Source organism: Phacochoerus africanus, chromosome 1, assembly GCF_016906955.1.
Source record: "Phacochoerus africanus isolate WHEZ1 chromosome 1, ROS_Pafr_v1, whole genome shotgun sequence".
NCBI lineage: Eukaryota > Metazoa > Chordata > Mammalia > Artiodactyla > Suidae > Phacochoerus > Phacochoerus africanus.
The window spans coordinates 277,161,691-277,188,312 of NC_062544.1; the positions used below are offsets into that span (position 1 = coordinate 277,161,691).

At 44.4% G+C, this 26,622-nt stretch overlaps 1 protein-coding gene across 2 annotated transcripts in view; it reads right to left on the reverse strand.

Moving 5' to 3' along the window:
* Positions 1–8,823: 8,823 nt before the first annotated feature.
* The window catches only part of GART (phosphoribosylglycinamide formyltransferase, phosphoribosylglycinamide synthetase, phosphoribosylaminoimidazole synthetase), a 29,741-nt gene continuing 11,942 nt past the window's right edge, over positions 8,824–26,622 (reverse strand). For both annotated transcript variants that reach the window (XM_047795735.1, XM_047795736.1), the window contains 15 exons: positions 26,063–26,150; positions 25,502–25,587; positions 25,164–25,332; positions 23,098–23,329; positions 20,419–20,513; positions 19,139–19,248; positions 18,576–18,774; positions 16,862–17,113; positions 16,199–16,351; positions 15,204–15,410; positions 14,032–14,169; positions 12,137–12,267; positions 11,780–11,921; positions 10,657–10,772; positions 8,824–10,562 (listed from right to left, as the gene is read on the reverse strand). In XM_047795735.1, the coding sequence (XP_047651691.1) occupies positions 10,371–10,562; positions 10,657–10,772; positions 11,780–11,921; positions 12,137–12,267; positions 14,032–14,169; positions 15,204–15,410; positions 16,199–16,351; positions 16,862–17,113; positions 18,576–18,774; positions 19,139–19,248; positions 20,419–20,513; positions 23,098–23,329; positions 25,164–25,332; positions 25,502–25,587; positions 26,063–26,150 (2,310 nt within the window). In that variant the 3' untranslated portion in view covers positions 8,824–10,370. The remainder of the gene's footprint in view (positions 10,563–10,656; positions 10,773–11,779; positions 11,922–12,136; positions 12,268–14,031; positions 14,170–15,203; positions 15,411–16,198; positions 16,352–16,861; positions 17,114–18,575; positions 18,775–19,138; positions 19,249–20,418; positions 20,514–23,097; positions 23,330–25,163; positions 25,333–25,501; positions 25,588–26,062; positions 26,151–26,622) is intronic.

Below are 26,622 nucleotides of genomic sequence, written 5' to 3' on the forward strand. Positions count from 1 at the left end.
GCCGCTGGCCTACACCACAGCCATAGCAACTCGGGATCCAAGCCATGTCTGCGACCTACACCACAGCTCATGGCAATGCCGGGTCCTTAACCCATTGAGTGAGGCCAGAGATCGAACCTGAGTCCTTGTGGATCCTAGTCTGGTTCGTTAACCACTGAGCCACGACGGGAACTCACCAGTTAGATTTTTGCCCTTTGCTATTATGTGTGTTTGAGGCTATCACAGTTCAGGGAATATATGTTTTTGCCTCATGTCCAGCCAGGGAATAGTAACTTGGAGGTTCCCTCTCTGATCATTCCTGAGAGGGAACAGCCTGGGGCTTGCACACAGTGTTTAGACCACCAGGGATGAGTGTGGTATTTTTGCCTGGCTTCTTAGAAGTTGATTCTGGGTCAGTGTAGCTTATTGGTGAAGCAGCTTTGGTCAGAAATTGTGTTTTAGCTCCTTGTGTCTGTGAGGTTTCTGCCAAGTATGGGTGGTTCTTTTTTTTTTTTCTTTTTAGGGCCGCACCTGCGGCATATGGAGGTTCCCAGGCTGGGGTTGAATCGAAGCTGCATGTGCCAGCCTACACCACAGCCATAACAACACTGGATCTGAGCCACATCTGTGACCTGCACCACAGCTCAGGGCAGTGCCAGACCCTTAACCCACTGAGTGAAGCCAGGAATCAAACCCGAATTGTCATGGGTACTAGTCGGGTTCTTAACCCACTGAACCACAGTGGGAACTCCCAAGGAGGGCTCTTCTTGACTGTCTCTTTCCCTGGTTAGCTCCATGCTTTGCCATTCTGAAGTCCTGTCCTGACAGGTACATTCAGGTGAAGCAGAGCGTTGTGGTTAAGTGTACGTGCTTTGGATCTCTAGTGCCTGAGTTCAAATCTCAGATGTGACACTCTGGCTGTTCTTGGACAAGTGACTTAACTCCTCTGTGTCTCAGTTTCTGCATTTATAAAAAGGGAGTGATGGAGTTCCTGTTATGAAGCAGTGGATTAACAGTCCGACTGCAGCAGCACAGGTCACTAGAGGCACAAATTAGATCCCTGGCCCAGTGGAGTGCATTGAAAAGGATCCAGGAGGCGTTCCCGTCGTGGCGCAGTGATTAACAAATCCGACGAGGAACCATGAGGTTGCGGGTTCAATCCCTGGCCTCGCTCAGTGGGTTAAGGATCCGACGTTGCCGTGAGCTGTGGTGTAGGTTGCAGACATGGCTCGGATCCTGCGTTGCTGTGGTTCTGGTGTAGGCTGGTGGCTACAGCTCTGATTCGACCCCTAGCCTGGGAACTTCCATATGCTGCGGGGGGCAGCCCAAGAAATGGCAAAAAGACAAAAAAAGGCAAAAAAAAAAAAAAAGATCCAGGAGTTCCTGCTGTGTCTCAGTGGGTTAAGAACCTGACTAGTATCCATAAGGATGAGGGTTCAGTCACTGCCCTCGTTCAGTGGGTTAAGGATCTGGTGTTGCCTGCAAGCTGCAGCAGAGGTCACACATGTAGCTTGGATCTGGTGTTGCTGTGGCTGTGGTGTAGGCCTCAGCTACAGCTCCCTTTCGACCCCTAGCCTGGGAACTTCCTTATGCTGTGGGCGTGGCCCAAAAAAGACAAAAAGAAAAGAAAATACTAGAGTTAATAAAGGGGCTGTAAGTGTTAATAAATGAACTCAGCAAAATTGCAGGATAAAAGGTCAAAATACAAAAATAAATTGTATTTCTATAAACTCACATTGAACAAGCTGAAAAGGAAATTTATTTTTTATTTTATTTTTTGTCTTTTTGACTTTTTCTAGGTCTGCACCCGCAGCATATGGAGGTTCCCAGGCTAGGGGTCAAATCAGAGCTACAGCTGCCGGCCTACACCAGAGCCACAGCAATGCCAGATTCAAGCAGAATCTGTGACCTACACAGCAGCTCACGGCAACGCTGGATCCTTAACGCACTGAGCTAGGCCAGGGATCGAACCTGAAACCTCATGGTTCCTAGTTGGATTCGTTTCTACTGCGCCACAGTGGGAATTCCAACAGTTCCATTTAAAATAGCATCAAAAAGGAGTTCCTGTCATGACGCAGCAGAAAATAATCCAACTAGGAACCATGAGGTTGAGGGTTCAATCCCCAGCCTACTCAGTGGGTTAAGGATCCGGCATTGCCCTGAGCTGTGGTGTAGGTCGCAGATGCGGCTCGGATCTGGCGTTCCTGTGGCTCTGGTGTATGCCGGTGGCTACAGGTCCCGTTAGACCCCTGGCCTGGGAACCTCTATGAGCCACGGGTTCAGCCCTAAAAAGCAAAAAAAATAAAATAAAATAAAATAGCATCAAAAAGAAAACCATTTAGGAATAAACATTACCAAGGAGGTACAAGACCCTAAAAATTATAAAATCTTACTGAAGAAAAATTAAAGGAAGACCCAAGTAAATGGAAAGATGTCAGGTGTTCATTGATTGGAAGACAATGCTGTTTGAATGGCCATACTCTCCAAATTAGTCTACACGTTAAAATTCCTTTCAAAAATCTCGGTTGGCTTTTTTGAAAAAAATTTACAAGCGGATCCTGAATTTGTATGGTAATTCAAGGAACACAGAATATCAGAAACAGTCTTGCAAAAGAAGAGCAAAGTTGGAGAAATCACACTTCCTGATTTCAAAACTTGCCACAAGGCTACTGTAATCAAGTCTTTGTGGTACTGGCAGGAGACATATAGATCCATGGAATATAACTGAGAGTCCAGAAATAAACTTACACATTTGTGGTCAATTGATTTTTTACAAGGATGTCCAGACAATTAAGTGGGGCAAAGAATAGACTTTTCCATAAATGGTGCCAGGACAACCATGTGTCCACATGCAAATGAAAGAAGTTGAGGTGTTCCTGTCATTTTGCGTCGGAAACGAATCCAACTAGGAACCGTGAGGGTTCAGGTTCGATCCCTGGCCTTGCTCAGTGGGTTAAGGATCCGGCGTTGCCTCGAGCTGTAGTGTAGGTGCAGACATGGCTCAGATCCTGCGATGCTGTGGCCCTGGCGTAGGCCGGCGGCTACAGCTCTGACTCAACCCCTAGCCTGGGAACCTCCATATGCCGTGGATGTGGTGCTAGAAAAGACAAAAAGACAAAAAAAAAAAAAAAGATATTTAACTCAGTTTTAAAATGAGTGAAGAATTTGAATAGACGTTTCTCCAAAGAAGACATACAAATGGCCAATAAAACATTAAAAGATGCCTAACACCATGAGTCACAAGGGAAATGTAAATCAAAACCACAGTGAGGCGCCGCTTCATACCACTGGAATGTCTATAATCAAAATGATAGACAGTGGCAAGTGTCTGTGATGATGCCGAGAAATCAAAACCGTTGTTTGTTGCTGATGAGAATGTCAAGTGGAACATTCCCTTTAGAAAACCGTTTGCAGGTGTCCCTGTGTGGCTCAGCATGTTAAGGACCCGATGTCTGTGAGGATGCCTCGCTCAGTGGGTTAAGGATCTGGCATTGCTGCAAGCTGGCCTATGCCACCGATGCGGCTTGGATCTGGCGTTGCTGTGGTGTACGCCCAGCTGCAGTTCTGAAGGTCCCCTCCAGCCTGGGACCTTCCACTTGCTGCAGGTATGGCCATAAACAAAATAAAAATTAATAAAAATAGAAGTTTTCAGTTTCTCGAAAAGTTAAAATGGGAGTTCCCGTTGTGGCTCAGTGGTAATGAACCCTACTAGTATTCATGACGATGTGGGTTCCATCCTTGGTCCTGCTCAGTGGGGTAAGGATCCAGTGTTGCCGTGAGCTGTGGTGGAGGTCGCAGACACGTCTCAAATCTGGTGTTGCTGTTGCTGTGGTGTAGGCCGGCAGCTGCAGCTCTGATGTGCATGCTAGCCTGGGAACTTTCATATGCTGGGGGTATGGCCCGAAAAAGAAAAAGAAAAAAAAGTTAAACATGGAGTTACCATATGATCCAGCAAGTTCCACTCCTATTTATCTAAGAGCCCTGGAAGCATGCTCCCACACAAAAACTGGTACATGGGTGTTTACAGCAACGTTATTCACTATGGTCAAAAAATAGAAACAACCCACATGTTCATCAATTGATAAATGACTAAACAAAATATAATATATCCCTAACACGGAATATTATTCAATCATGAAAATGTACCCATACATATAACATGGATGGATCTTGAAAACATCATGCTTAGTGGAAGCAGCAAAACGCTAAGGTGTTGGCCAATGGATAGGGGTTTCTTTTTGGAGTGATGTATGTGTTCTGGAATTAGATAGTAGTGATGGTTGCACAGCCTCGTTCATGTTCTAGAAGTCACTGAATTGTACACTTTAAAAATATAGTATGTGAGTTATATCTCAGTGAAAAATCAAAAATGTTAATTTTTTTTTTTTTTAGGGCCGCTCCTGCAGTCCATGGAAATTCCCAGGCTAGGGGTCGAATTGGAGCCACAGCCACAGCAATGCCAGATCTAAGCCACGTCTGTGACCTACACCACAGCTCACAGCAATACTAGATCCTTAACCCACTGAGCAAAGCCAGGGATGAAACTGCATCCTCATGGGTACTAGTTGGGTTCGTTACCACTGACCCACGACAGGAACTCCTGTGTGCAGTCCCTTGATGTGGAATCTCAGTTCCCAGGCCAGGGATTGAACCAGGTTGCAGTGGTGAAAGCACTGAGTCCTAACCGGGGACTCCCACAACAGTTCTTTTTGGATCATCATTCATTCCTTCAGTGGAATCTAGGAATTTGTATTATTTTCCAAACTCTTTCCTCTCAGGTGGAAAACTCTGAAAGTAAGTAGAAGTTCTGGCCCTTTTGTGGGACATGCCGTGTCCTGCAGGTCTAGCCTAGGGGCTGCTGCCCTCTCCTCCATTTTTAACTTCATTCTTCCCTTATTTTGCAAAAGGCACACCTAGCATTTATCCTGAGTCTTACTGGGGGCTGTAAACACCCTTAGGATACCAAACAAAGGCACAGTTGAAAAAGCTGATTTCAGAGCTCCTATTGTGGCTTAGCTGGTTTGAACCTGACTAGTGTCCATGAGGCTGTGGGTTTGATCCCTGTCCTTGCTCAGTGGGTTAAGGATCTGGTGTTGCTGTGAGCTGTGGTGTAGGCTGCAGATGTGGCTCAGATATGGCATTGCTGGGGCTGTAGTGTAGGCTGGCAGCTGCAGCTCTGATTCAACCCCTAGCCTGGGAACTTCCATTTGCTGCATGCAGGTGTGGCCCTGAAAAGCAAAAAAAAAAAAAGATTTGTTATGGAGTCCTAGGATAGGAAATAAACTTTTTACAAAATTGGAGGGTTTCCAATACTTGGCTTTCAACAAAACTGAAGGCACACCTCATAGATTTGCCTGCTGAGTATTTAAATATGATTTTCAGTGATTTCGTTTTATTTTTGCATATAATGGAAGTAGTCAAGGAACTGAGTGATATTGATATGCAAAACTTTTTTCCTGTAAAGTTTTGGAGGTTAGTGGTGCAGTTTTTAATTACTTTTTTTTAAATTTGCTTTTTTAGGGCCGCACTCAAGGCATATGGAGGTTCCCAGGCTAGGGGTCAAATCGGAGCTACAGCTGTCTACACCACAGCCACAGCAACACCAAATCTGAGCCGCCTCTGCAACTTACACCACAGCTCACAGCAACGCCAGATCCTTTAACCCACTGAGGAAGCCCAGAGATCAAACCCGAAAGCTCATGGTTCCCAGTCAATTCATTTCTGCTGCACCATGTCGGGAACTCCTTTAATTAGTTCTTATTTTATTATTTTTTAAAATCTCTTTTCAGGGTTGCACCCACAACCTATGGAGGTTCCCAGCCTAGGGGTCTAATTGGAGCTACAGCTGCTGGCCTACACCACAGCCACAGCAACGCCAGATCCAAGCCACGTCTTCGACCTACACTACAGCTCACGGCAATGCTGGATCCTTAACCCCCTGAGCAAGGCCAGGGCTCGAACCTGCAACCTCATGATTCCTAGTTGGATTTGTTTCTGCTGCACCACAACGGGAACTCCTTTGATTACTTTTTAAATGCAGTTTGACTTTCACCTGTCCACGTATATTTCAATTCATGAAGCTTTTAAAAAAATGAGATCAATTTAGAATATTAAAATCTGAAGTTCCCGTCGTGGCGCAGTGGTTAACGAATCCAACTAGGAACCATGAGGTTGCGGGTTCCGTCCCTGCCCTTGCTCAGTGGGTTAATGATCCGGCATTGCCGTGAGCTGTGGTGTAGGTTGCAGACGCGGCTCGGATCCCGCGTTGCTGTGGCTCTGGCGTAGGCTCGGATCCCGCGTTGCTGTGGCTCTGGCGTAGGCCAGAGGCTACAGCTCTGATTTGACCCCTAGCATGGGAACCTCCGTATGCCTCGGGAGCGGCCCAAGAAATAGCAAAAAAAAAAAGACAAAAAAAAAGAATATTAAAATCTTCATTCACTGCTTTATTGCAATGCTCAGAATGCACGTGGGGCTCAGGAGTTAACATTTTAAATAAGCTTACTTAGGGGTTTACCACGTTAACAGATGGGGGATTGGAGGCTTAGGATTGCTATTCAGATAGGCTTCTTTAGTCTTTAGTGTGGTTCCCATCACAAAGCATGAAGTCCTCTCTGTATTCATATAAGTGACTTCTTTCTGAATGTGGGGTATTTTGGGAGTTCTCCTGTGGTGAAGTGGGTTAGGAATCTGCCACTGTCACTGAGACATTGTCACTGCAGCAGCTTGGTTATTGCTGTGGTGGGGGTTCCATCCATGGCCTGGGAACTTCCACATGCCTCATGCTCAGCCAAAACCAAACAAAAAACTTTGAATTTATCTTTTTATGGTAACAGAGGACTAGTATCTCTTGTTTTGAGGGAACAGTTTTATTGATTATAATTCCTAGGTCACACTCTTCCCCCATTGAAAGAGTACAGTTCAGTGGCTTGGGTGGGTTCAGAGGTGGAGCAACTATCACAATCGATTTTGGCACCTTCTCATTTAGTGCATTGTTACCCAAAAAGAAAAGATGTAGTCATCATTTCCAAATACCTTTATCCCCACAGCTCTAGTCGAATCTACTCTCTGTCTCTAAAGATTTGCCTATTCTGGACATTCCATGCAAGTGGAATCTAAAGTATGCGGTCCTGTGACTGGCTTCTTTCACTTAGCATGTTCCAAGGTTCATCCACATTGCAGGATACATCAGTACTTCACTCCTTTTTATGGCAGCATAGTATTTCATTTACAGCTAGTCTACATTTTATCAATTCATTAGTTGATGGGCATTTGAATTATTTCTACCTAAGAATTTTTGTTTTTTTGTTTTCTTTTTTTTAAGGGCCACTGGTGCCGCATATGAAAGTACCCAGGCTAGGGGTGGAATCTGAGCTGCAGCTGCCAGTCTACACCACAGCCAGAGCAACACCAGATCTGAGCTGTTTCTGTGACCTACACCACAGCTCGCGGCAACACTGGATCCTTAACCCACTGAGCTAGGCCAGGAATTGAACCCGAATCCTCATGGATGCTAGTCAGGTTTGTTACTGCGGAGCCATAACAGGAACTCCTCCATTTAAGGATTTTTACCTTTTTATTTTTTTGGCTGCCCCTACAGCATTGCGGAAGTTACTGGGCCATGGGTCTAATCCGTGCCACAGCAGTGACAACACTGGTGCCCTAACCCACTGGGCCACCAGGGAACTCCTGGATTAATTTTAAAATGTGAGTTAAAAATTGACTCCTGTTAAGGAAAATGGACTTGTGTTGTGGTTAATATAAGGTTTATATGGCTTGTGAAATAATGGCTATCAGATTGTCTAAAAGCAAACAGTGATGGAAAAGGTAAAATTTATTTATTAGTTAATTGGTAAAAAGCAGCTCAGGGAGATAAGAGCAACTGTGAGCATAACATGAACTTAAAAAAAGCCAAACAAACCTAGAATTTTATTAATCTTGAACTATGTACAATGGCATCTGTCTCTTGACCTGTAAGGGGGGCTGCTGAGCACAGGAATCTACCACTTTTGGAGAGGCGGTTTCACTGACAGCCCAAAGGCTCTTTTCCTGTTCTCTTTGCCTCCCGGCCATGAATGCAAGGTGAGTGACCTAAACTTGACCAGCAAGATAATCCTGCCTGGACAAGTGACCCGGAGACAGAGGCATTCAGAGTGCATTAGGGTTGTGGGAGCAGCTGCAGGCTGAGTGCCCAGTGAGTGGAAGAAGGGCTGAGGGAGCCTGACTTGGCTAAGGCAGCAGTGTCCTTGCCAGTGTCTCCCTGGGTAGGATTTTGGCTGTGGTTCCGGTCGTATAGCATGAGAGAGCACAGCCAAGAAAATTCTGGTGAAAAAAAGTAATGAGGAGGGACTGGCTATACCAGTTAGAGACTTTGAAACCCTCAGAAATGATAACATTCCTCTTGAGAATGTTTGGCTTATCATTTTGGAACTCACACTTGGATCCTTTGTTTTTTGTCTTTTGTCTTTTGAGGGCCACACCCTCGGCATATGGAGGTTCCCAGGCTAGGGGTCTAATTGGAGCTGTTGCTGCCGGCCTACACCACAGCCACAGCCACGCAGGATCCAAGCTGTGTCTGCAACCTATACAGCTCATGGCAATGCCGGATCCTTAACCCACTGAGCGAACCCGCAGCCTCAGGGTTCCTAGTCGGATTCGTTTCTGCCGTGCCACGACGGGAACTCCCTGGATCCTTTCTTTGATGGTTGTGTGTGACCAGAACTGCTTGAGAGTTGAAGCCCCCTTTCCCCTATCCACCCTGCATCTTGCCACCTGAACACGATGTTGATTAAGGGGGCTAATCTGTTTTACTCCTGCTTACATACAAATAGAAACAGACAGCTATAATAAAAGACAAACATCTATATTTATTAAACGATTAACATCTTGTTTTCACCCTTTTATGCATTATGACTCTTCATAACTTCAATGACCTTTTCTCTTTGAGTATTATAAGCCAGTGGCTGTTCACACTCAACATGTACAAATAACGTTCAGTTTATCACAAACTAGACAGTAGGACACCCTTTAAGCAAACGCCTAGTTTCTACACACTTTGATTCTTCCTATCCCAAGATACTGAATTAGCTACCTTCCGTGGAGTTTGGGTTCCTTTTTGTGGAGACTAGTGTCAAAGTTAAGAGCTAGACAACTAAATTTCTAAAAGCATAAATTCACATTGATTTTTCTAATTTACCTCCTGGTACCAGCTTCTCCTTTTATCACAATATGCGATTTTATCAACCAGTAACACGTTCCTTCGTATCTTCTAACGTCCTAAAAATGGCATAGGACAGTGTTTGGCGTATAGATGCTTACTTATGTTGAGTGAACTCTAGAAAAAAAGTGAGTCAGTTGTTTTTGCAGCAAAGGCACCTATGTGAAATGATGTACCTGGACTTCCCATCTGATGGCAGTTGCTGACTGCGGTCAACAAGAGGTAGGGTAATGCTGCCAGCTGCCTGGGGAAACCTACTTGGACCAGAGGCAGTGAGGAGGGTCCCTTGGCAAAGGTCTCGTTTCTTTTTTCTGGCACTCTGCTCCCCGGGACCCTCTATGCTCCCTCCTGTCTTAAGGTGGGAGTTGATTATCTTCTGTTTGTAACTAGTGTACATCTGTGCTGTTCCCTTGCGGGAAGGTCGTCCTGTTGGGCAGGCAGGGCTCTTAGGCCACCTGGAAGGAGGCTCGGCAGTCTCAGGCGGGCTGGTTGCCTGGCTGTGGGCCAGGTGGCCATTCCCTGTTTGCTCAGCTATTAAAGAAAGAAATGTGGTTGGTCCTCTGTGTAGGGTCGAGTGCATGTGCCCAGTATGTCAACCCAGACCTCCTGGTTCCCGAACTGAATATCCAAATTGGAAATAACTGGCTAGAGTGGGAAATGCACGCAGTCTCATGATATTCTTTACTAGTCTGGGTAGATTGCCTTCCATCCTCTCAAACTATGAAGCTAAAATATGGGTATGATAGAAATTGTCAATTATTAGAGGAAAGTTTAATGATACTTCAAAGCATACTACCCTCAGAAGTGGGAGCTCCCCAGAAGTTTTATGACACCAACTTATGATGAGAATAATTAGCGAAACCTCAATTCAAATCGGCATAGATATACTCAACATGGGGGAAGAGCTATTAACTTCCTAGACATGTTAACTAACTCTATGAGAAAGAACCTAAGATTAAGTTTTGGTATCCTGCTTGGCTGAGAGCAAAAGGAATTCTGAATGACCAGTTTGACTGTAACCAAGAAGGCCCCACGCAGGTAAAACCTGCAAGACCACTGGAGACTGTACCGGTATGCTTTGGATCTTTTAGGGCTGAGTCCATGAGGAAAGCCACTCTGCAGTGGCTTTCAAAGCTGAATTTGTTCAAAGCTGGCTCCATCCCTGGACAAGGACACTTCATTCCTCTCTGACCCAACGGATCTTGCCATTTTCTCCAAGCTGTACAGTGCCACTGGCCACCAGCTGGAGGGCTGAGGGAAATATTTTATGCTCTGCTAATTTTACTCTTTCAGAGAGAGTTTCAATGGTGTCTCCCCTCTTCACTGGAACAGCTTCTTGTAAAATAATTTGTCCAGCATCGACATCCTCCTGGAAAGGAAAAGGAAAGTTTCGAACATTACTCTGGCCAGTACAATTTACATTTAAATACTAATAACGCTTTGGTAGGAAGAGACATACTCACAGCTACGAAATGCACAGTGCACCCAGTGACCGTGACCCCGGCATCCAGGACTTGCTCATGGGCATTTGAACCCTTAAATGAAGGGAGCAAGGATGGGTGGATGTTGAGCATTTTCCCTGGAAATTAATTAAAGCGTAGCTGTCAGAATTTAATAAAATCTTATGTATTCTGTCAAGGAACATACACTTTCCTGTCTAGAATCAGGAGTCAACAGGAGCAGGATTTCTCTAGGATGGGTGTTCTCTTTGTCAAGGCAGGAGGTGAGTTAAGGGGAGGTATGGGCTCCTCTGGGAGGAGCAGGTTTTCGCCTTGCGCAGCTGAAGACACATACCCTGAGGGGGAGTCTGAACAGGCACCTGCAGTGACCTTAAATTGGATGGGACAGGGTCTAATCTGGATCACAAGGCTCTTGAAGAAAATTCAGCTTGTTGCTGGTTCCCGCATAAGGAACTCTCTGCGCTTGACTTCTAACCACAAAGTGGCATGTCCACCAGCCAGATGCTGGATTAGTCGGTCTGTAAGCCTTGTGCCACCCAAGGCACTGCCTGTTGTATATTGTCCCCCAAGTGCTCTAACTATATTCATTGAAGAAAACATAACACTCTCTGGAGAGAAAATGCATTTACTGACCAAACATGTGCACAAAACAGGACCACAGGAGGCGGCGCAAACTTGTGGGAAAAGGCATTAAGGGGCGACGCCGCCGTGCTTGCCCTCTTCAGGCAAAGAATGGTTCACGCGTCCTCGTCCTCAGGGAGGAGCAACTGCTCATGAAGGGATACGGGGAATCACCCTCTGGCTTCTGAACAAGTGAAAAGTCTCTTCCCCATATTTGTTCAGAAGATGAAATGTTACATTTGTAGCCACACATGAAACCAATTCAAGCTATGTTAGAAAACATAATTCTAGCAGGCCAACAACAACAAAACCAGTCAAGAGAACACGACAATAAATCACCACTGGGTCACTCTCTGGGCTAAGGTAAAGGAACTGCAGTTACGACCTGGGTCAAAATAAAATGTCCTAGTAAGTATCTCCTGACTGGGACCGTTTGGCAAGTCAACCACCCTGTAGTCCTTTTTCAGTCAATGTGTCAGTGTGGTGTCAAAGAATTTCTGCTCACCATTCCATTTTCTAACAAAGGGGCCAGATAAAATTCTCATGAATCCTGCAAGACAGACTATGTCTGTGGAGAACTCTTCAAGGACTTGGTCAACTGCCGTGTCGAATGCTACACGATCTTTATATAATTTGTGATTAATTACCTAGAGTGGAAAAAGAGAAGTACAGTCTGTTTTCAACATATTTGCCAAAAAAAATTTTTTAAAACGCCATCTTTACACATAATTAAGGAATGGAGAGGATGAAGCAGAAAGGCAAGCCCGACACCCTCCCCAAATCCGGAAGTCCAAGGAACAGCTGGGGGTAGATTTTGAGTTTAAATGTAGCCTGCAGGAAGATTCTTTTCAAAGGAACTTACTCTGGTGGGGATGCCGGCTCTTGCTGCTTTATCTAAGCCGGCCACTGCTGCTTTGTTGGAGATCACAACAACGATGTGTGCAGAGCTACTCGGTGCCTGAGTGCTCTCGATGAGGGCTTGGAGGTTCGATCCTGAAAAGGGGAGAAAGACACAGGTGAACTCACACTGTTTTTTTTTTTTTTTCCATGGCCACACCTGCAGCATGTGGGCTTTCCCAGGCTAGGGGCTGAACTGGAGCTGCAGATGAAGCCCACACCACAGCCACAGCTAAGCTGGGTTAGAGCTGCATCTGCAACCTACTTCACAGCTTGCGGCAACACTGGATGTTTGATCCACTGAGCATCCTGACTCCATCCTCACAGACATTATGTGGGGTTCTGAACCCGCTGAGCCACAGAACTCCAGCTCGCCGCTGAGCCATGGGAACTCCAGGTCACTGCTGAGCCACCGGAACTCCAGCTTACATTTCTTAAAATGGTTTATACCTTTTTTTTTTTTTTTTGTCTTTTTAGGGCCACACCTGCAGCATATGGAGGTTCCCAGGCTAGTGGTCAAAGTGAAGCTGGAGCTGCCGGCCTACACTACAGCCACAGCAACACCAGATCCTTAACCCACTAAGCGAGGCCAGGGATCAAACCTGCGTCCTCAAGGATACTGGTCAAATTTGTTGCCACTGAGCCATGATGGGAGCCGTTTACGCCATTTTGAATAGAGAGTGGTCAGGACTTTTGAAAAGATCGGCAAAATTTGTGAGGCTTTTTGCATCCTCTTGAAATAATGGATTAGTATTTTATGAAAATAGGAGTTTCTGGTTTGAGGATGTGAGATTGCTTCTGCAAAATAATATGATGTAGTATAGCAGTAGAAATGGTACAAGACAACTTTAAAACTAATGAGGAATAACCTGCTTAATTAAGCAAGAAAAATCAATCCTCTCAAGAAGAGTAAACTACTGTGGTCCTTACAAGAGTTTCTTTGCTTTACCATCAACTTGGGTCTAAAGTATCTCAAAACCTTAAAGTGGATTTGTAAAGCAATTACCCTTCTGGGAATGCATCCTAAAGAAATAATCAGATAGGTAGGCACTTATGAACTTACTGTTTATTTACTTATTTTGCTGTTTTAGGGCCACACCTGAGACATAGGGAGGTTCCCAGGCCAGGAGTCTAATCGGAGCTGTAGCTGCAAGCCTGTATCACAGCCACAGCAACACCAGATTTGAGCCTTGTCTGTGACCTACACCACAGTTCACCGCAACGCTGGATCCTTAACCCACTGAGCAAGGCCAGGGATCAAACCTGTGTCCTCATGGGTGCTAGTCAGATTCGTTAACCACTGAGCCATGATGGGAACTCCAAACTTACTGTATATTTACAAGGATGTTCATAGCAATGTTACTTAAAATAGTGGGGGGAAAAATCACACTATATTATATTGATCCATCAGAGAGAATACAATGCTCTTATTATCTTACCCCGTCACAAGAGTCCAACACAAATTTCATATCACTAGTAACAATGTTTAAAAAAGCCTCAACGGTGGACTTCCTGTGAGGCTCACAATAAAAAAGCCTCAACTGTTAAAGACTCTTCAACTACGAATCTATGATTCAAGTTGGAATTTCCACGTTTTTCATCTTTTCTAGTTTCTCTCTTCAGCCATCTTCCTGACACCCTCTATTCTCCTTAGAAGCTGTCTCTCAAGTGGAAAGACGGAGGATGTAGAAAAGATAACACTCCTTAATGATACCCAGCCCCACTCTACTGAGACTGTTCTCATAGTTGGAAGGAGCGTTTTGTTTTGTTTTGTTTTTTTCTTTTGAGGGGCGGCGGTGGAGAGGGAGAAAAGGAAGAGCATTGCTACAGCTGCATAGTAAAGAGGAAGCCATATCTCACCTGTGCCAGATATTAAGACAGCTACTCTTGCCTTTTTCGGTTGAACAGAGAAATGATTTTTCAGGGTGCCATTCTCCAACACTGATCCATTTATTTGCATGCTTTCAATCAGATGCTTGACTTTCACACGAGGAGAACCTTTGTTTCAAACACACCCAATAAATAACTAAAGAACCATTATGAATTAACAGTAATATGGAAAGGGAAGTGTTTTAATTTCCTGAAAGTAAACATATATAATAGCCCACTTCAACTAAAAGTTACAGCACCATATCTAAACATACAGCGGACAGATTACTGCCTGCCAGTGATCCATCTCCCCCTTCCCACTAATCTTCTGCCCACAATAGTGCTAGGACCTCTTGGCCTCAACAGTAGGCAGGCAAATCAAGCAAGACCATTCAAACATTTGATAGAGGATGTTGAGAAAGAGAGGGTTTCTCTTATTGCAACGGGAGCTGAAGGATGTGGGCTCAACATGTCTTTCCGGTATTTGGAGTGCCTGCCTGAAAATGAAACCCACACAATAAAGGAATGAAAGACAGATACAAAATCAACAAGCCTTGGCATCTCCGTTAGCGAATGTGAGTTTGTTTTCTGTCATTCTGCCAATTTCCAGTACTTCTTAGAGTCCTGAGTAACATACAGTACTTGTCAGGGTGCTCACTCATTACCCCTTAACTGAGCTGAACCACAAAGCAGAGCCTGAGACAAGGTCTTGCGTGCAAGGAGATTACTTTGGGAAAGGATCCTAGGGAACCAGAATGAGGGTGGGGAGAATGATATGGGGGAGCCAACATAAGAGTGTAATTGAACTGGCCACCACGTGGGCAAGTGGGTCTTGATTCCACTGGGCCCCTCAAAGAAGCCATGTGGATTGTGGCTCAGAACTGCTCCCTTCTTCTGTCCCTAAAGTCGGCATTTATTCACTAGCTCTCACCCCATCGGTCAGGGGTCGTCCTGTAAGGTGTAGCTGTGCAGGTGTGAGTGCTGCACAGAGGCGTCAGGCCCCTGAGGCAGGAATGAAGAGACCTGCGGTATTACTGGCAGGGGTGTTTCATGCTGCAGCCATAGCAGTGGCTGGACCAGAAGGTGGGCAGAGAGCTAGCAAGGCAGGGCATAGTCATATTTCAGATTATACATCTAAGAGCAACTAAATAAGGAGCAATTACCTTCAGGACACGCTACCACCTTGCCAATCACCCAGGCTTCTTCCTTATGCCGCTCAGTATCTTGCAGAATCTGCTCTGTCAGATCCTTTGACACCACGAGGGCAGCCCCAATCCCACAGTTAAATGTTCTGGCCATCTCTTCTTCTGAGAGATGTCCTAGCTGCTGTAACCAGGAGAAGATCCTGGGGATCCTCCAGGTCCGGGCGTCTGAAAACAAGTCACAGTTGTCCGATTAACCTACTCCTGATACGGAGTGAATGCGTTGCTTCCTGTCTCATTCTTGTTTCTGACCTTGACTGCTTCACTCAAGATTGTCTCTATCTCTGCCACTAATCCCACTTCCACCCCCCAGTAATCCGGGGGCTGATATCTACCCTCACCAAGCTGCCTTTTTTTTTGTCTTTCTAGGGCTGCACCCATGGCACATGGAAGTTCCCAGGCTAGGGGTCAAATCGGAGCTGTAGATGCTGGCTTATGCCACAGCCACAGCAATGGTAGATATGAGCCAGGTCTGCAACGTATACCACAGCTCATAGCAATGCCAGATCCTTTAACCCACTGAGCGAGGCCAGGGATCAAACCCGCAGCCTCATGATTCCTAGTCGGATTCGTTTCCGCCGCACCACACTGGGAACTCCCAAGTTGCCTTCTGACACTGCTGACCAGTGTCATGTAGAAATCCTTGCTTGGAGTTGATACTTTTACATGGTTTACTCCCTGCTTCGGATGAGTCTTTTTTAGAAAGTCCACCTCTGAACCTTCACACTGGCTGGAACACTGAGCAACAACCTTTTGGGGCCCTCCACTCTCTTAGCTATAAGGCTTACTATCTGCACATGGGCACCCAACTGGACTTTTACTCACAGAAACATTGCAACAAACACTGTATTCCCACTTCCTACTCCACATGTGCACTACTTACCCAGAGTTTCCTCCCACAGTGTATTTTTTCTTCTAATGGTTTTCTGAACAAAAGTTCTTTTGAGCAATCTTACCTAAATCCACCCCAAATTTCTGAGGGAGGACTCTGGGGATGTTTTCCAGCAATCCTCCACCAGTAATATGGGCAAAGGCCTTAACATGTCCCGAGCGTAGTACAGGTAATAGCGAATGGCTGTAGATTCTGGTCGGAGTTAGAAGTAAGTCCCCTGTTAGGAAGGTAAGACAAACATTTAGTCTATGAATATAAAACAAAGCATATATAAAAAATAATTCTGAAAGAGAGAAAGAATGACTGTGACCCTGCCCGACACACCAGTTCTACAATAATGTCCAAACAGCCAAACCACAGGATAAGTAACCTGCTGCATTCTAACTTGAAGTAACAAAAGAGTAACCCCACAAAGTCGTTGCTCAGACATTTCTTTTTTTGTCTTTTCAAGGCCACACCCACAGCATATGGAAGTTCCCTGGTTAGGGGTCAGATCAGAGCTGGAGCTACTGGGCTACACCACAGCCACAGCCACGCCAGATCCGAGCTGCATCTGTGACCTACACCACAGCTCACAGCAACACCAGATCCTTAACCCACTGAGTGAGGCCAGGGATGGAACCCGCGTCCTCCTGGATACTAGCCAAGTTTGTTACTGCTGAGTCATGACGGGAACTCCCTGCTCAGATGTCTCAAAGCAGAAGAGTTTAAACGTGAGTAAGTTTACCCAAGGTCTGGTCACCACAGCCATCAGGTGCTGGAGAGGAGTACTGGAGGGAAGATTTTGCTATGATTTTCCTCACAAGGCTAAATCCATTGCTGTGAAGACCAGATGAAGCCACTCCAATAACAGCGTCCCCTTCCGTGATTCTTTCCAGATGAGGGAGTTTCTGATCTCGTTCCATGGCACCAACGGCAAAACCGGCTAAGTCATACTCTCCAGGAGGGTACATGTTGGGCATTTCTGCCGTTTCACCCCCTGGCAGAAAAAGAAAACAAGAGCAAGAAGTCACTGGATATTTATAAAAATGTCTAGAAAGTAGTGACACCAGCTACTCTTCATATGAACAATTAAACACATTCAATAAAATGTACTCTTAAGAGCCACCCAACAAAACTTTCCAATCAGGCATGCTTTCAGGAGGAAAAGGGTGAGTATAGCCTCCAAACATTATTATTTTTACGGGATGAATGCTCAAGTGGAATTTAATGCCCTTTCCCTAGAAGTTTAGTTTCAGAAATGCTTCCACCTGTATTTGATCTTTATAATCACTCTATGCTCCAATAAGAGTCAGGCTTAGGGAAGTGATATAAGCAGACTTGCCTAACTCCAAATGCCCTGGCCTAAAAAAATAAGCCCTGGGAGTTCCTGTTGCGGCTCAGCGGTTAACGAATCTCAATAGCATCCATGAGGGACAGGTTTGATCCCTGGCCTAGGTCAGTGGGTTAAGGATCTGGTGTTGCTGTGAGCTGTGGTTGTAGGTCACAGACACGGCTCGGATCTGATGTTGTAGTGTAGGCCATCAGCCGCAGCTCTGATTTGATCCCTAGCCTGGGATGCTCCATATGCCATTGGTCTGGCCCTAAAAAGGAAAAAAAAAAAAAAAAAAAAAAAAAGCACTGGTTCACAGTGCTACCATATCGCACAAATATAGGGTCTAGGTAGGCAGATCCAAACTAGAAACTGTTTGAACAGACGGCTGAAAGGCAATTTTGGCTTTTGGGACAGACATGTCCACAGAAATAGTATTGTAATTTAAGCAATATTTCCATTAACCTTGGGTACACTTTATTTTTAGTGTCATTTCTTTTTTCTTTTTTTAGGGCCGAAAGTGCTGCCTATGGAAGTTCCCAGACTCAGAGTTGAATCAGAGCTGCAGCTGCTGGCCTGCACCACAGCCACAGCAACTCAGGATCCAAGCTGTGTCTGTGACCTACACACAGCTCACGGCAATGCCGGATCCTTTAATCCACCAAGCAAAGCCAGTGACTGAACCTGCATCCTCATGGATACTAGCTGGGTTCTTAACCCACTGAGCCACAAGGGGAACTCCTTAGTGTCATTTCTGTAGGAAAATAGGGCTTAAGTTAATTCAGAATGCCCTCTGCTGCAGGGCCATGAGGCAGAAACAGCCCCTACCCTGTCTGTCCAGGAGGCCAGTGAGAGATGGAAGTGGAAATGGTGGTCAATGGTCACAGAGAAAGAGAAGGCCTGGCTGATGGTGCTGGACTGACTACTGAGTCTGGGTCTGGGGGACAAACCCTTGAGGGGAGGGCTGGAGGACATCAAGGCAGAAGTTTTCCTTAGTATTATCTGTATTTTATCTACTTCAACTTGCGACAGTTTCTCTTGTTGGCTCTATTAGCTCTGTTGGTACCATGTTTATACATAGTGCTGAAACACAGTAAGAAAGACGTGTGATTAAAATGGATGATCATACCGAGGAGAGCACATCCAGCTTTTTTACAAGCTTCAGCGATTCCAGCCACAACAGCTTCCGTCGTATTGAGGTCAAGTTTTCCACAGGAAAAGTAATCGAGGAAAAAGAGGGGCTCGGCTCCTTGTGCCAAAATATCATTTACACACATTGCAACCAAATCTTGACCAATGGTATCATGTTTATGGCACTGCTGGGCAATCTATATAAAAGGATAACAAACTTCCACAAAAGAGAATAAGCTCCAAACTCTATCTTGTCAATTTATCAGTGGAGGCTAACAAATATTACTGACTTTTTGCTAGCTGTTCTGAAAACCTAAAGACAAAAGAACACGTGCTAAGCTACTTGGTACCAAAGTATTTCCTTTTATCTCTTAGAATAACCCTTCTGTCCAGATACAGCCTCAGCAACACGGTGTTAGAAACATAGACGTTTTAGCCAATTACATGTTTATTTGACATGTTTCCCTTTAGCACATATGTCAAAAGGAAAAACATATGTATTTGACACAGTAAATTATTCTCTTTCGCAAAAGACCTTTATTAACCTAGGTGTCTGATTACCTTCAGTTTGGTTCCAACGCCGTCTGTCCCACAGGCTAGAAGAGGATCACTGAAACCGGCTGCTTTCAAATCAAAAAGACCAGCAAAACCTCCAAGATCAACATCACAACCTAAAAAGAAAAGAGAGAAAATTAATTACTTGTTGGATTTCTTCCTTTCTTTCTTTTTGGCTGCCCTGAAGCATAGAGTTCCTGGGCCAGGCACAGAATTTCCGTGCCAGGGATCAGATCTGAGCCACAGTTGAGAATGTAGTTTAAGATCATGGATAAGAAAGGCTTTTCTGGGAGTTCCTGTTGTGGTGCAGCAGAAATGAATCTGACCAGTATCCATGAGGACGCGGGTTTGATCCCTGGCCTCGCTCAGAGGGTTAAGGATCCAGTGTTGCCATGAGCTGTGGTGTAGGTCGCAATCTTGGCTTGGATCCTGTGTTGCTGTGGTATAGGCCTGCAGCTGTAGTTCTGGTTTGACCCTTAGCCTGGGAACTTCCATATGCCACAGGTGAGGCCCTAAAAAGCAAATGAAAGCGGAGTTCCCGTCCTGGCTCAGTGGTTAATGAATCTGACTAGGAACCATGAGGTTGAGGGTTCAATCCCTAGCCTTGTTCGGTGGGTTAAGGAGCTGACGTTGCTGTGGCTGTGGCGTAGGCCAGCAGCTACAGCTCTGATTCAGCCCCTAGCCTGGGAACCTCCATATACCATGGGTCAGGCCCTAGAAAAGACAAAAAAAAAAAAAAAGAAAAAAGAAAAAAGAAAAACCCAAAGGAAAGAAATGCCTTTCTTTTTTTTTTTTTTGGTTTGTGCCTGTGGCATGGGTAAGGTCTGGGGATGGAACCCATGCCACAGCAGTGACAATACCAGATCCTTAACCTGCTGGGGAACTCCCAAGAAAAACTATTTTTTAAAAAAAATTATATTTGATTTACAATGTCCTGTCAATTTCTGCTGAACAGTAAAGTGACCCACTTATACATACATACATACATATACACACACATTCTTTTTCTCACATTATCCTCCATCATGTTCCACCACAAGTGATAGATATAGTTCCCTGTGCTATACAGCAGGATCTCATGGCTTATCCACTCCAAATGCTACACAGAAATGCTTTTCTTAGTATTAAAGAAAGCAGAAGACTATGAATTTGGCTTAAACAGGCCACGACTTAACAGCAACTTGGCATTAATCTGGAACATTTTCCTTAGTAAACTACAAAGCCCCAAATCAATTTACAATGGTTTCTCATGATTAGTGAACCAGCAAAGGAAAGATCTGACTTACCTGGTCTGGAAGTGGCTTTTGCTAAAGGCTTAATTTTTTTGACCAGCATATTTCCAGCTGCAATGTCTACCCCAGATTCCTTGTACGTCAGGCCCCTAAAGAGTTAAAAAAAAAAAACAAAACACAAACGAAGACATTACCTAAATGCGAGGGGGAAATTATTTTAATCTCACTGAGTCAAAAAAATTAAAATAAGGGTTATAAGAACTCAACAAAGAAATCTCTCAATGAAGCTGAACTCTTATTACAAAAATAGAGAACTATTATTCTAAATAGTATAGGTAAGAACAATGAGAAATAAGGTTTAAAAAAACTATGAAAAAGCAAAACCAGGTGATGACATTCAGTACAATCATTTCCAGCTACAATAGGGCCAACAAGCTGGGGTGGTACATTTAGAGATCAAGTTTGTAAATGGCACTGTGTTAGTCCTGCTTTACAAAAATGACAACTGTGGCCTAGTGGGATGCAGTAATGCAGGAAGAAGTAGATTAAGTTTCATTAGAAGTAAGGTACCAGGGTATAAACAGACGTAATAGCTTTAGCAGTTAACTCTAATAAAGTTAGCAGTCCAGGATCAGGCTCAGATCATTAGGAAATGAAGTGGTTAAAAACAACTCTTTTCAGAGTTCCTATCACAGCTCAGTGGCTAATCAATCTGACTAGCATCCATGAGGACGCAGGCTCCTTTCCTGGCCTTGCTCAGTGGGTTAAGGATCCAGCGTTCCGTGAGCTGTGGTGTAGGTCACAGATGTGGCTCGGATCTAATGTTGCTGTGGCTGTGGTGTGAGCCGGCAGCTACAGCTCTGATCTGACCCCTAGCCTGGGAACCTCCATATGCCGTGGGTGCAGCCCTAAAAAGCAAAAAAAACAAAACAAAACAAAAAAACAACCCTTTTCTCAGGTAGCAGTTGGCGCACTGCAGCCTCTCATTTTCTTCATCTTTACTTCAAAGAACTCAGGGTAGTAGTAAGATGTCAAGTCCCTTATAGAGCATTTCAATAGAATCTAGTCATTCTAAAATAAAAAAATAAAATTTTAACATGGTATTTAATATTCTTAAATCTAAAAAATTCCATTATTTAAACTTAAAATGTTGTCTGTCAATAACAGTACAGTTTGAATTAAGCTACTAAAAATTTCTCTCCCAAAAAAACACTTATTTCTCATAGATGAACTCAATGAACAAATTTTTTTCTTCTTTTTTTTTTTTTTGTCTTTTAGGGCCAGACTGGCAGCACATGGAGGTTCCCAGGCTAGGGGTCGAATCAGAGCTGTAGCCGCTGGCCTACGCCACAACCACAGCAACTAGGGATCTGAACCTCATCTGTGACCTACACCACAGCTCAGAGCAAAGCCATTCTTAACCCACTGAGCAAAGGCAGGGATCCAACTTGTGTCCTCATGGATGCTAGTTGGGTTTGTTAACCACTGAGCCACAATGGGAACTTCTCAATGAACAATTTTAATTGTGGTAGTTCTGCTATGGCTCAGCAGGTTAAGGACCTGGTGATGCTGTCACCACTGTGGCTTGGGTTAGGTCCTTGGCCTGGGAACTTTTGTATGCTGTAGGCACAGCCAAAAGGAAAAAAAAAAGGAAGACCAAAAACTAGTAATTGTGATATATGCTTAAATCAAAACACTCACATTTGCAGTTAATATTAATAGTTCATTGTTTTAAAGAAATAGTTATATATGAAAACAAATGAATTGGAGTTCCCATCATGGTGCAGTGGTTAACGAATCCGACTAGGAACCATGAGGTTGCCGGTTCGATCCCTGCCCTTGCTCAGTGGGTTGAGGATCTGGTGCTGCCTTGAGCTGCGGTGTAGGTTGCAGATGCGGCTCGGATCCCACATTGCTGTTGCTGTGGCCCTGGTGTAGCTGGCAGCTACAGCTCCGATTAGACCCTTAGCCTGGGAACCTCCCTATGCCGTGGGAGCGGCCCAAGAAATGGCAAAAAGACAAAACAAACAAACAAAAAAACAACAAAAAAAATTTCAGGAGTTTCCACAGTGGCACTGTGGGTTAAGAATCTGACTGCAGTGGCTCAGATCCATGTGGAGGCATGGGTTTGCTATTCGGCCCATAATTGCTATAGCTATGACTCAAAGATTCAATCCCTGGCTTGGGAAATTCCATATGCCAGCCATAAAAACAAAACAAAAACCACACAAACAAAACATTTAAGTAATGAATATAAATGTGGTGACAGATAAGATGGCCCAACATTTATAGTATAATTAAATTAAGTTGTAAAGTTGGATGACCAATATTTTCATCTTGAAGTCTTTGACAAACCCAGGAACATCTGTAAGATAATAAATTCAACAGTAATATGTAAACATAACTCAGGGAATAAAAATCCTTTCCCCCGTCTTTACTGATGAATAGCTGACAAGTGACTTCATACATTTATAAAGTATACAATATGAAAAAGTCTTCAGCATCACTGGGATTTTACTGAACTTTTCAAACATGAGGAGCTACAACGAGGTTTGCTCCATTTCATTTAAATATTGTGAGGAGTAGTTCTGATTCAAGCTAAATACAAAACAAAATCAGACCAGTCTCACAAGGAATTAAGACTGTAGAATGACTTCTGTACAGGATTAGTGGAGTTTTCTACATGGCCATTTTTGCCAGTTCCGAAGCTGTACTATGGTCACAGAAATTCACCTGGGCTGCTGGAGGAAAGCTATGGCACGACAGCCAATGTCCTTCCTATAAATGGCTCCCTCAAACTTTATAGCAGCGAGTCCTTTCTTAGCTTCTTCCAGGGCTGAGATGAGATTTTCCTGGATGGCCGTTACCGTAAGGACCCTACCCCCATTAGTCACCACTTTGCCATCTTTTAGGGCAGTGCCTGCTTGAAACACCTGCAGTCCTAAAGCTTGAGCCTCATGAAACCCTGTAAGAAAGCACATTTGACAAATCAATCACAATAATATTTACACGTGGCTTACAACTTCCAGAAGGTTTTTTATTTTTTTTCTTTTAAATAAAATCTTTATTTCTTTTAAATGAATCTTCCCAAGAATCCTATCAGGAAGAATTTATGTAACATAATGGTGAATAGACCCTTTCTCCTAAGAACAGTCTGTTCTGCTTTAGGGTGACAACTGAATTCCTAAAACATTGTTGTCATAAATCTCACATGATTTTTCCAATGAGGGAGGAAAGGAAAAAAGAACCTAAGCCCTGAAAAGTCTGAGATAAGGATGGTTATTTTCTGACAAGTTAAAAAAAGAAACATTAAAAACGCTAAACATCGAGTTCCTGTTGTGGTGCAGCGGAAACGAATCCGACTAGGAACCATGAGGTTGCGGGCTTGATCCCTGGCCTCGTTCAGTGGGTTAAGGATCTGGCGTTGATGTGAGCTGTGGTGTAGGCTGCAGACATGGCTTGGATCCCATGTTGCTGTGTTTGTGGTGTAGGCTGGCAACTGTAGCTCTGATTAGACACCTAGCCTGAGAACCTCCATATGCTGCCAGTGTGGTCCTAAAAAGCTAAAAAAAAAAAAAGCTAAATAAACATCAATAAATATCAATGAATAAATCCCACATTTGATAAATTTTTTTTAAAGGGGTACCTATCCACATAAGGAGGTTCCCAGGCTAGGGGTCGAATTGGAGCTATAGCCTCCAGCCGACAACACAGCCATGGCAATGTGGGATCTGAGCCACATCTGAGACCTACACCACAGCTCACGGCAACGCCGGATCCTTAACCCACTGAGCTAGGCTAGGGATTGGAACCTGCATCCTCATAGATACTAGTTGGATTCATTTCTGATGAGCCACGACGGGAACTCCCCTCCATCACATTTTTCTTTTTTGTCTAAAATTTTTTAGAGCCGCACTCACAGCATATGGAGGTTCCCAAGCTATGGGTCGAATTGGAGTTGTAGCTGCCAGCCTTCACCACAGCCACAGCAACACGAGATCTGAGCCGAATCTTCCACCTACACCACAGCTCATGGCAACATCGGATCCTTAACCACTGAGCAAGGCCAGGGATCAAACCTTCGACCCCATGGATGCTAGTTGGGTTCGTTAACCACTGAGCCACGACGGGACCTCCTGCTTTCCTTCTTTTTAAAAATAACCAATAAGATCATTGCAATGTAAAACATATTCTTAGTTCTTCCTTAATGTTGCAAAATTTCAAGATAATTTGATTTAAATTAGGTTTTGGGCTGAGCCTAAAAGAAAATCCCTAAAAAAAAAAATCTTTTTTTTTTTTTTTTGAATCACTTGAGTCTGTTATGCAGGACGGGAAATGGACAACAGTTCTTTAAGTACAGTAATTCTGGGTATCTGGACACCCATATCCAACAAGCAACCTCTGAAAGGTTACTGAGGGACTTACACTCTTAAAAGGAGCAGAACACAGCACAAGACAAGGTCTACTGTGGTACTGGTCACTTGTCACCTTGTCTGACACCTTGTCATCAAAACTTTTTTCCCCCTGCGTTTTAGGGCTGTACCCATGGCAAATGGAGGTTCCCAGACTAGGGGTCCAATCGGAGCTACAGCTGCCGGCCTACTCCACAGCCACAGCAATGCCAGATCTGAGCTGAGTCCGTGACCTACACCACAGCTCACGGCAATGCCAGATCCTTAACCCACCGAACGAGGCCAGGGATCGAGCCCTTGACCTCATGGATCCTAGTCAGGTTTGTTAACCACTGAACCATGAGGGGAACTCCTCAATCCAATCTTTGGCTCTCTGTTATCTCTCACCTGTTATCTGTACACCCTTGGTGTAGTCTCCTGGATAACCTTTACTTGCCATGACCACAGTTACGGCAGTGCGGTTGTCATGCCAAACAGGCAGAGATGTGCACAGTCTACCATCTAAGGTAGCCTGGATCACTTCATAAAGATCACTTTTCAGAAGCGGGAGGATCACCTAGAAAAACATAATGCGAACTTCAGTTCTCCTTAGACATTTTATTCACCGGGATGTCAGCAGAACTTGCACGTTTCTCAAAGGTAATTATTTCAAGGCTGATAAATCCTAAGATTAAAACAGCAGACATCTCCTACAAAGTATTTACATGATTATCTTTATGACTCACTTGGCACTCTGGATCACCGAAACGGCAATTAAACTCCAGAACTTTTGGACCATTCTTGGTCAGCATTATACCAGCATACAGAACACCTTCACAAAAGAAAAAAAAAATCTATAATGAAGACATTGTATTGTGAATAGGAAAACTAGAATATAAACTAGTAGTACTCAAAATTTTGGAATAATCGTAACAAATGCTATGACCAAATAGTGGTCAATTAAAAGCTGGTTAATAAAAAAGGGAGGAGTTCCTGTTGCGGGGCCATGGAAACAATCCGACTAGTGTCTATGAGGATGTGGGTTTGATCCCCGGCCTCGCTCAGTGGGTCAGGGATCTGGCATGGCCATAAGCCGTGGTGTAGGTCACAGACACAGCTTGGATCCTGCAATACTGTGGCTGTGGTGTAAGCTGGCCTGCAGCTCTAATTTGACCCCTAGCCTGGGTACTTTCATGTGCTGCAAGTGAAGGCCTAAAAAATCAAAACAAAAACAAAAACAAAAACAGAGAGAAAATGGTGTAAAGTTCCTCTGCAGGTAAAGTCCACAAGGACATTAGTGAACCTACCTGTGTATGGGACACCCTCCTGCTGCATGCCAGCCACTGTCTTCTGAAGAATCGTATCTTTAATTTTTAGCAACAAATCCTTAGAAACCTGGGGAACACAGAAATACTTAAATGTAATTGTTATTTTATTTTTATTTATTTATTTTGTCTTTTTGTCCTTTTCTAGGGCTGCACTCAAGGCATATGGAGGTTCCCAGGCCAGGGGTCTAATCGGAGCTCCAGCTGCCGGCCTACGCCAGAGCCACAGCAATGCCAGATCTGAGCCGCATCTTCGACCTACACCATAGCTCACGGCAACACCAGATCCTTAACTCACTGAGCAGGGCCAGGGATCGAACCTGAAACCTCATGGTTCCTAGTCGGATTGAGTCCGCTGTGTCAACGGGAACTCCCTGTAATTGTTATTTTATTTTATTTTATTTTATTTATTTTTGTCTTTTTGCCTTTTCTAGGGCCGCACTCACAGCATACGGACATTCCCAGGCTAGGGGTCTAATCGGAGCTCTAGCTGCTGGCCTACGCCAGAGCCACAGCAATGCAGGATCCAAGCCGAGTCTGCA